The sequence below is a fragment of the Pteropus alecto genome, unplaced genomic scaffold (assembly GCF_000325575.1).
Source record: "Pteropus alecto unplaced genomic scaffold, ASM32557v1 scaffold81, whole genome shotgun sequence".
In the NCBI taxonomy this organism is placed as follows: domain Eukaryota; kingdom Metazoa; phylum Chordata; class Mammalia; order Chiroptera; family Pteropodidae; genus Pteropus; species Pteropus alecto.
Genome location: NW_006433378.1, coordinates 19,271,428 through 19,280,859, shown reverse-complemented (window position 1 = coordinate 19,280,859; position 9,432 = coordinate 19,271,428). Strand labels below are relative to the sequence as shown.

General features: G+C 38.0%; 1 protein-coding gene across 7 annotated transcripts in view; it reads left to right on the top strand.

Annotated features, from left to right (window-relative positions):
- The window catches only part of GRIK1 (glutamate ionotropic receptor kainate type subunit 1), a 339,264-nt gene that overhangs the window by 289,425 nt on the left and 40,407 nt on the right, over positions 1-9,432 (top strand). For 6 of the 7 annotated variants that reach the window (XM_025044238.1, XM_006908255.2, XM_006908256.2 and 3 more), the window contains 3 exons: positions 3,643-3,756; positions 5,589-5,792; positions 6,841-7,064. In XM_025044238.1, coding sequence (XP_024900006.1) covers positions 3,643-3,756; positions 5,589-5,792; positions 6,841-7,064 — 542 coding nt within the window. The remainder of the gene's footprint in view (positions 1-3,642; positions 3,757-5,588; positions 5,793-6,840; positions 7,065-9,432) is intronic. The other variant, XM_025044237.1, reaches the window with a different exon arrangement.

Here is a 9,432-nt window from a genome sequence, read left to right as displayed (position 1 = left end):
ACATTGTAAGCTGTATATACTGTGGTGTGCCGTTTTGTGTTATGACTGCCCATCAGCAATATGCAGTAACTCAAATGCTAGCACACAAGACCTATCCATCACAAACATATGTCCCTTGCCAACAAGACTCCAGCTTAAAAAAGGATTCACCCCCTTCACAATCCAATTTTAAAAGTTCTCCTCTGCACTCTGACCTTTTATGGTATAGAATAGTCCACCTGAAATTCTTTCCAAAAAAGGGATACAGCAATCTTTACAAAGCCCACCACTAAAATAAGTGTCCATACAGCTCATGATACAGGAAGCAGATAATTTTTTTTCTAGATGTTTATTTCCCTCAGCAATTTTGGATTTTGAGTCTATGAGAGCCACTCTCTAGGTTTGGAAGATAGATACGAGTCACTCTCTGAACATACTTTTGTGCATCATCTTTAAAAAAAAAAACGTTTGCATAACGTCATTTGGGCACATGCTGAAACGCTTCCCACGGTTGTCCTAGATGATAAATGGCAACTCCCACATGCCCGTTTACAAAGTGAAAGTAGGCAGGAGCAGGCAATTTAGCTTTTGAGTGTTTCTCCCCACAAATAACTGATCCACCCTGCGCTACTTCTCACTGGTAAATTACTGCTGTCTGCTTTTGCTAAACATTTTGAAATTTGAGGTCAGAGAACAGGACCGAAATGCTAAATGTCTAGGCATCTGGTAGACTCCGTCCCTGCCCCCAACACACATGGCTCATGAGACCTTGCTTCTTCAGAAAGAGACATGCATTTGCTGATGTCTTCATTTACTTCAATTAACAGGTAAAGATCGTTGACTACTTAGGTTTCTCACACACACACACACACACACACACACACACACACACACACACACACACTTTTGTTTTGCTGATTAAAAGATTTAAAAATGGAAGGTTGAGGCCATTGAACTGCATATGTCTGCCATTTCCCTCCCAGGAATAGCCTGACCTTGACTATATTTTGATACTATTTTAGTCTAGATTTGAAGGAAATTCTGTTGCACGAGTAGTCAAAAAATATGTTCTCCTTTTTCTCATTTTATGGAGGAAAGTTCACGCTGAATGAGACGTTGGGACTCAGTTGATTGGAAACGCAGCTGCAATGACATCTAACCTTTTGCACTTTTAGTAAGGCTGGGAAACGAAATAACAGCCAGACATTAAGCAGTGGGGTGTACTTGTCTACAATTTCAAGTTTGCATTTTAAAAGAGAATGATATTGTGAACCTGATCAACATTGCCATTTTCAAATATTAGTATAGTTTCTTTAAACACACACTTGACATTAATGAAAATAAGAAGGAGAACACATTCCACTACTTAATGAATTGGCTACAAACAGAGTTATTTTCTCCACCTTTCAATACTTAATTAAAATTTGGGTTTTATTCTCCCCAGTGCCTAAGTCAAGGTTTAATTACAAGTACAACCAGGGCCCAATTTACAGTCTTTATAGAGTTAAACATCAGTTGTTTGCAAACTAAAACTTAGCTTTGGATCAAAACCAATAGACTCCAGGTGTGTTTAGCCTGAGTTATGTTTCCTGGAAGAGTCCCTGCCTCAGAAAAAGTGGGAGAAGGGGAGAGAAGACAGAGATAAAGAGAGAGAAGAAAAAGTTGTCCCCCTTTTGGGGGTTTAAAGCCAGTCAAAGAAAACTGAAGCGTCTTTAGTAGACATTGTGTGCATCGTGTGTTAATGAGAGCCATCATGCTTGATCCTAGAAAGACCTACGGTTATTAAAGGTCCTATGTCCCAATCCCTGCTTCTAGCAACTTCTTTACAGACAGCATCAAAATACTTTCAAATGCAAAAACTACCTCCAGCCCCTATTTACTTAGACAGGTCTCCTTATTTCACCAACCAACAAACTCTCATTAAGTACAGAAAGAAAACAGTGAAATTGAAATCGTTTGCACTGCTGTGTGAATATGTGATAATCCTTGAAACTTCCTCAAAGTATTTATGTTTCTCAAAAGGATATTTGTCGAGCTAAATGAATTTCCAGCTGCTATATTTAGGCAGTAAATCAAAGTAAAGAAGTAAGAAAGAAGAGACCTAACATTCCCACAGGTGATATTTTATTTAATCATCAGAAAAGCCTCTTATCTCCATTTTGCTGGTGAAGAAGTTGAGGCATGGCAGGGTTAATTAACTAGCCCAGGGTCACACGCTGGTAATGGGCGAAGCTAAGATCTGGACAGAAGTCTGTCTGTGAAGCTCATACTCTATCCCTCCAACCTAAGGGCCTCCCACTGGGGGAATCTATTTAGGGATCAAGCATCGGTCAACCCCGTCTACCCCAGTGTTTGTCCAAATGTTAGTGTTCTGACACTGTCCCTGTTTTTCATAGACCCTTTACTTTATCTGCTTCTAAATTTAAAAAAAAAAAAAGAATTGTATTAATGATTCCAAGTTCTTTCACAACAGGACAAGCTTGAGGAAAAGACTGGAGCAGTCATCAGGGTGTCTTTGTTATCGACATTGGTGTTGCTCTTAATAGATACCAGCACATCCACATGCATCTTCTCATTTGATCTTCTCAATAGCCCTATAACGTCTTTTAGAGTTAGACAACCAAAGCTCAGGAAGGTTAGCATTTTGTCCAAGGTCACAAAGCAGTTAGGTTTGGCTGGCTCGGAAGCATATGTACATCTCCTCTCACCAAGCTGGCAGTAAATGCCCATAAAAGGCTTCAAACAAATAGACAAATAGTGCAACCTCCTGAGGCTCTTCTCCTGGGCTCCTCCAGAGGCTAAATACATTGATTCACTTCTACAGGGCTTAACACTGAAGAAAATTGTGGGTCATTATTTTTTAAAAGAGCTGTGGGTTTCACTGACTGCCAATCGCCAGCAGGAGTTATGTGATACAAAGATCCATGAGCAATCAAAGTGTATACCCTCAGTGAAGGAGTTCAGAGTCAAATGGAATGACAAGACAGGTAAACAGATGAATAACAGAAGATAGGCCCAGAACAGAGGCACAAACAGAGTCCTACGCTTGTCCACAAGATGTACCACACCCCTCCCAGCCCTGGCTCCTCATGGAAAAGCCCAGAACTGAGTCCGCTGCTCATCTACACCTTTTCTTCCACCTACCTTTCTTTTCCAGATGCCCAGTCTCTCCATCATCCACTCTGCTCCCTCTGTCTCACTTCTTATAAATTTTAAAGGCACTGATGGTTCTGTTTGGGCAATGTAAGGTTCGTATTGATAGACTACAAGCTCCACAAGGGCAGAAACTTTTGTCTGTTTTGTTCCTTGCTATGTCCTCCAACACCTAGAACAGTACCTGGCATATAAGTAGGTCCTTGACCAATACATATTAGAAGAAAAAAATTGATACTCATTTAAGAATTTTTAATTTAAAAAGAATGAGCTCAATAAATTAAAAAATAAAAGACCTCCCCACTTCATCTCAAAGAACTTATTTTTCCTGCAGACTGTTTCCTCCATTGTTTCATTTTCCCACAATCAGTAGCTTCCACTGTGATGCTCTGGTGTCCTCTTCCCAGACCATGAGCTTATATGTCCATTCCCGGTGTAGAAGGGGCCTCTCCTTAGTGTAAATGCCATCGCCGACAGCCAGCGGCCTCTGATGTACTGTGTTCTGTGTAGATTGGGATTTGGAACTCCAACAGTGGGCTTAACATGACGGATGGTAACAGAGACAGGTCCAACAATATCACTGATTCACTGGCTAACCGAACGCTCATCGTCACCACCATTCTGGTAAGTTGACCGTGTGAAATTCGGGACATCTTATCCAGATTCCTCTTATCCAGACTCTTACCCTCGACCTTGAAATATTCTATAACTAACTCTTTTTATGCCAGCAACTCTGTCTGCAAATGTCTGTTTTTAATTTGGGACACTAAAAACATGTGTTTGTTTATACCGATAACTGGACTGAATTATAAGCTTCCAACAACGTTTTAAAGATCTCTCACCTCCAATCCACTCTCACCTCTGCTCTACCCTGCTCTCTAGCCCCACCCAGTTTGTGTGCCTCGCTCTCTGGTTGCTGGTTGGTGTCAATCAAGGGGAGACTCTGGCAAGAGACCAGGAAAGTGGGAGAAGAGATGTAAGAAAATGCCTTTCCCTGCCTCCCTATGGCTTTGTCAGAAACTCTGTCTTTTGCAATCTGGAAGCTTCTATCCTATAAATAATCCTGCTTCCCGACTCCAGCTGTGCTAGACTCCATCAGCATTCTTTGTTCCAGCCTGCCTCAGCCCTAAGTGGTACAGGCTTCCAGATAATGTTGTTTCCTGGGTATCTACACCCTACCCCTTCTCTCACCTCCATCCTTCTTGTCTCCCTTTACCCTGCTCACTCCTCTGTAAATAGCCTATTTATTAACTGCTCTTCGAAGCACAGGTAAGGGCACTTCCTGCTTCCTATTGGAACCCTAATCATACACTTATCTAGCCACTGTTCATCCACAGGTTATTTATTCTCCCTCTTTCCCAAACCTAACCCAAAGGATAAAGGGCAAGAGTGGCCATGTCTAAAATCTTCACTTTCAGATGTACCTGCTCTATTTGATTCAGTCTATAATGTCAGATCTATGTATTTCTAAGAGGGTTAACTTCTGAAGATTGTTTGATCGAAAATCAAAAATGTTTTGTTTTTTGGTGAATACTTTCTCTGCAACTATCTCCTAAAAACATAGTTTTTTATTTCTATCAGTTTGTTTGAAGATAAGCCTAAATGGGTCTTAAATGGCTGAACAAATATATAATGAAAAGAAATAAAATGACGTAGTATAGTAACTAACAGAATTTTATAAATTTTTAACTAGTCAAATGAGGACTAAGGTTATAGATATGTGGTAGTAAGGAAATGTCCATTACTCAAAGAATAGGGCATTTATCATGTAAATGTATAAGCAAAGAATTACCAGATGTAGGTAACTGAGGTGAGCTCAAATAAGAAAATGGAGCTAGGGATTAAAAGAAGACATAGAAACAGTCTTTGAATAAGATACCTGAAGGAAACCAACCAAAAATATGTAGATAATAATAATGAAATTGATATGAAATTTACCTGAGCGATAAGGAAATAAGAATATTCAGTAGATAGGAAGTTTGAAGAAAAAGAGGATATACTTGCTGATTTAGATTTCCTTTGTTAGTAAATGAAGCTCTTATATAAAAGCTAGGAGAAAGGGCGGGTCATGCAAAGAAAGTTTGGCTGTGGATATAGCTGGAGGCCAAACATCTAGACATCTGGTCCCCCATTGTCCTCTCTGCCAGATCTAAAATTTAAACGTGACTGAGTCTCTGTCACACCATTTACTCACAGCCCTGCCCTCAGCAGTGGAAGAAAAAAATTCTCATTCAAAGAGAGAGGAAGAGAGAGTAATACATGTTTTCTGTATTTGTAGAGGGTATAAGATGGATGAGTTTAGCAAAGGGAGGAAGGTAAGTGATTGATTTCAGCACTCTCAAATCTTAAAAATCATTTTCGAATATTTTATAATTTCTAATTGTTGATGGAGCTCATGGAAGTAAATTCTGCTTTCCATTATAACAGGACATTTATATTTGTTTTGCTTCGTATAGGAAGAACCCTATGTAATGTATAGGAAATCTGACAAGCCTCTATATGGAAATGACAGATTTGAAGGATATTGCCTGGACCTTTTGAAGGAATTGTCAAACATTTTGGGTTTTATTTATGATGTTAAACTTGTCCCTGATGGAAAATATGGAGCCCAAAATGACAAAGGAGAGTGGAATGGAATGGTCAAAGAACTTATAGACCACGTAAGCAAAAATACATCTCCCATATATAGATTTTAAATGTTTGAAAAAATGCATTGGGAAAGTAAAAGAAAAAAGAAAAAAAATTGTTGAGTCAAGTCAGAGGAAATGTTTCACTTTTTTGAATCATAAAAATGATTTTAAAAGTAGGAGAAAACAACCTGGAAATGGAGTTTGCTTTCTTGGAAGGGCAAGTAAGGATAAAAATTGAAGATAAAAATGTATGGACTATCCTTCACACTGAAGAATAAACCTGAGTTATTCTTAAATGAGATAAAGAATTCTGAAGTTTGCAACTCAGAGAAAAATCTCGTCTTGTCAACGAATTTTATGACCAAGCTGCTCCTCCTTGCTTTTCTCGCATGCTTTTAAAAAAGGCATCGTTCTACAGCCTTTTCCCTCATTTAGTTCCAGAATGTATATAATATGTCTGTCTGTCTGCCTGTCTGTCTGTGTGTATTTCATAGTTTCTGGTTTCTCTTTCCTAATAAATATACTTTATGTATGTTTTGTTTTGTTTTTGTTTTTATTAAAATTATTGGGGTGACATTGTTTAATAATATCAGTTTCAAGTGTAAAATTTTACAATGTCACATATATATATTGCATTGTGTGTTCACCACTCAAAGTTAGATTTCCTTCTGTCACCAAATATTTGACTCCTTTTATATTATATACCTCCCTCCTCCCTCTCCCCCTCTGGTAACCACTAATCCATTGTCCATGTCCATGAGTCTCTGTTTGTCATGTTTGTTTGTTGTTTTCAGTTTCATATCCCACATATGAGTGAATGCATATGGGTTTCAACTTTTTCTATCTGACTTATTTCACTTTGCTCAGTTATTTCAATATCCATCCATGTCGTCACAACACTTTCATAAACATAACTGTATAAATCAATTGTCGTTATATTAGACCCAGTCATCACAGAAGCTTCTTGCATGAGAAATATTTGGAGTTGGAAATCGGGATCAGAAGTACCCAAGAAAAGTCCAGACATTTGCCAGGAAGCTAAACAACTAAGACAATGATTTTGACCTTGCTTTTGCAGAGAGCTGACCTGGCGGTGGCTCCTCTTACCATCACCTACGTGCGGGAGAAAGTCATTGACTTCTCCAAGCCCTTCATGACCCTGGGCATCAGCATTCTCTACCGGAAGCCCAATGGTACCAATCCAGGAGTCTTCTCCTTTCTCAACCCCCTGTCTCCTGACATTTGGATGTATGTGCTCTTAGCCTGCTTGGGAGTCAGTTGTGTACTCTTCGTGATTGCAAGGTAAGTTTGAAGACTACTGAGCTCATGACAACTGATCTAAGTCAGTCTCAGACTGACCTCTACGCTCTAGAGGTAAACACAGATTAAGAACTTTAAAGTGTTCGTTTAGTTTTGCCTAGTGTTCTCTTCTGTCAAATTCTCCCACATAAAAGTCACTCTGTGAGTGAATATCTTCTAATTATTTATAAAGGTACTGTTAAAAAATAATAAAATAATTTTCATTTTAATCTATCTTTGCCAGTATTTCAAGCAAGATAAAATGGTTATTAATCCATTTCCATTGAATTACATTATGATAAAATCAATAGCTCAGATAATAAATCTAAACTGTTTCAACGGGAACAGTAAAATGTTCAAATATTTGACCCCTGGAATATTTGGTTAAGCAAAACAGAAAAAAAGTTAGTTCAGGGTTATGGTAGCAAACAAGAAACACTGGAATAAAAGAAGATTGTAAAGTACTCTGGAATAAAGAAAAATACTTTAAAATTTTTATAAAATATATATTTAAAACATTAGAGAGCTAATAGAATTCTAGAGATAACTATGAAAGGAAAAACTACAAAGTCTGGAGGCATAAAATCTTTATGGTGCTATTAGTGATTCAGTTTAGGTTTTATTTTCTGAGATAACTATATTTAACCATTCCATTCTCTACAATTCTTCAAAGGATTTTTATACTTTTCAGTATATTTTCTAAATATCTTTGATGCTAAATTTGAAACACAGCTATTTTATTTTTCTGTTGGTTTTAACATTTGATATCCTTAGATAAACCATGTAAAAAATAATTGCTTTTGTATGTCCCTTATTCGTTTTCAATCTTTTTCATCTTTCAACAGAACTCAGTGAACTTTTTCTTAATCAATTTTTGTTTCCCCTCCAGGAATTTCTAAGAGAAATATTTCTTCATGCTAGCTCTTTGTCTTGTCCACTGTCTGGTTTTGATTAATGCCACCTAATTCTTTCCCTGGCATAATTATAGAGAAAGCTTGGGAAAATAACCAAGGCCAGAAAGATCTTAAAGATTCACAAGGCAGACAGAGTTCACCTGAATAATGTGTGCTCTCACACGTGGGTAGTTATACATTCAACATGCAATGAATTTTTCTCTATACCTATTGTAGAGTACCATTACCAAAACCCAGCTTGTTTTCCAAATTTTGACCAAATACTAAACTATTTTAAATAATGACCAAAGCTCTCTGTCCATATGTCTTAACCTCAGAAAATAATACATTGACAGTTATGTATGGTGATATTGTCCTTTGATACTTTAATACTCTACATCAGTAGTTCTCACTAGGAGAGATTTTTGTCCTCAAGTGAGTATTTGTCAATGTTCTGGAAACATGTTTTGGTTGTCATCATTGAGAATGGAGCATGCTACTGGTATCAAGCAGGTGGAGTCCAGGGATGCTGTCAAACATCCTACCATATAAAGGACAATGCCCCACAACCAAAAATTACCCCAAAATGTCAATAGAACCAATATGAGAGACCATGCTCTAAATAATTAAGAAGATATTGTTTCAAATGTCAAATTTAAAATTAAGTGTCTCATCTTTGGAGGTGCATTTCTCATTAAATTAATACTACAATAGAATGCCCATTTAATAAATGACTACCCTAAGGTGATATACCCTCTAACAATAAACAAGAAATCTTATGTTGGCTCATTGTTCCATTCTTCTGCTCTGAGTCTCACACCTGTTGGGTGACATTAGGAACAGTAAAGCAACCCAAGCAGCAGACGACAACAGAGAAACAAGTTTTCATATCTCCCATTTCTCTGCTCTGTCTAGGCAGTGACGTTGATGAGTGACAATAGGCAAGAAAATATTAATGAGCAACTAAATTATTTATCACAGTGACTTGATCAAAGCCAGTGGGAGAAAACACATGTCAGCAGCATCCAGAAGTTCTCACAGTTACACAGGTCAAAAGTGTCCTTTTACACATGACCCTAACCAAGCCTTTATATTGCCTTATTTTTGTCATCATATTATGTCAATAAAGTGTAACATTCAGTAGTTTTCCCCTCCTTATTTTGTCTATTTCTCTATAAGCTCTTGGTGACCCAGAGGCCTACATTTTCTGACTTCTTTCTATTTTTATTAAGAGCATCCTCCCCCCAATCACTACTATCCACTACACATCCCTACTCAACAACAGGACCGTTTATAAACCAGTTCTTTATTGAGCTTGTTCTTCTTATCACCCCCTTCTCACTGCCTTTCCTCTCTCTCTGGGTCTTGGGGAAAGTGGAGGTGATGTGCATAGAATGGAAACTTGCCAACAGAATCGTGGTGAAACAGAAAATAACTTCTTGTGTGGCACAGGTGCACTGTCATGGGGACCATACGCT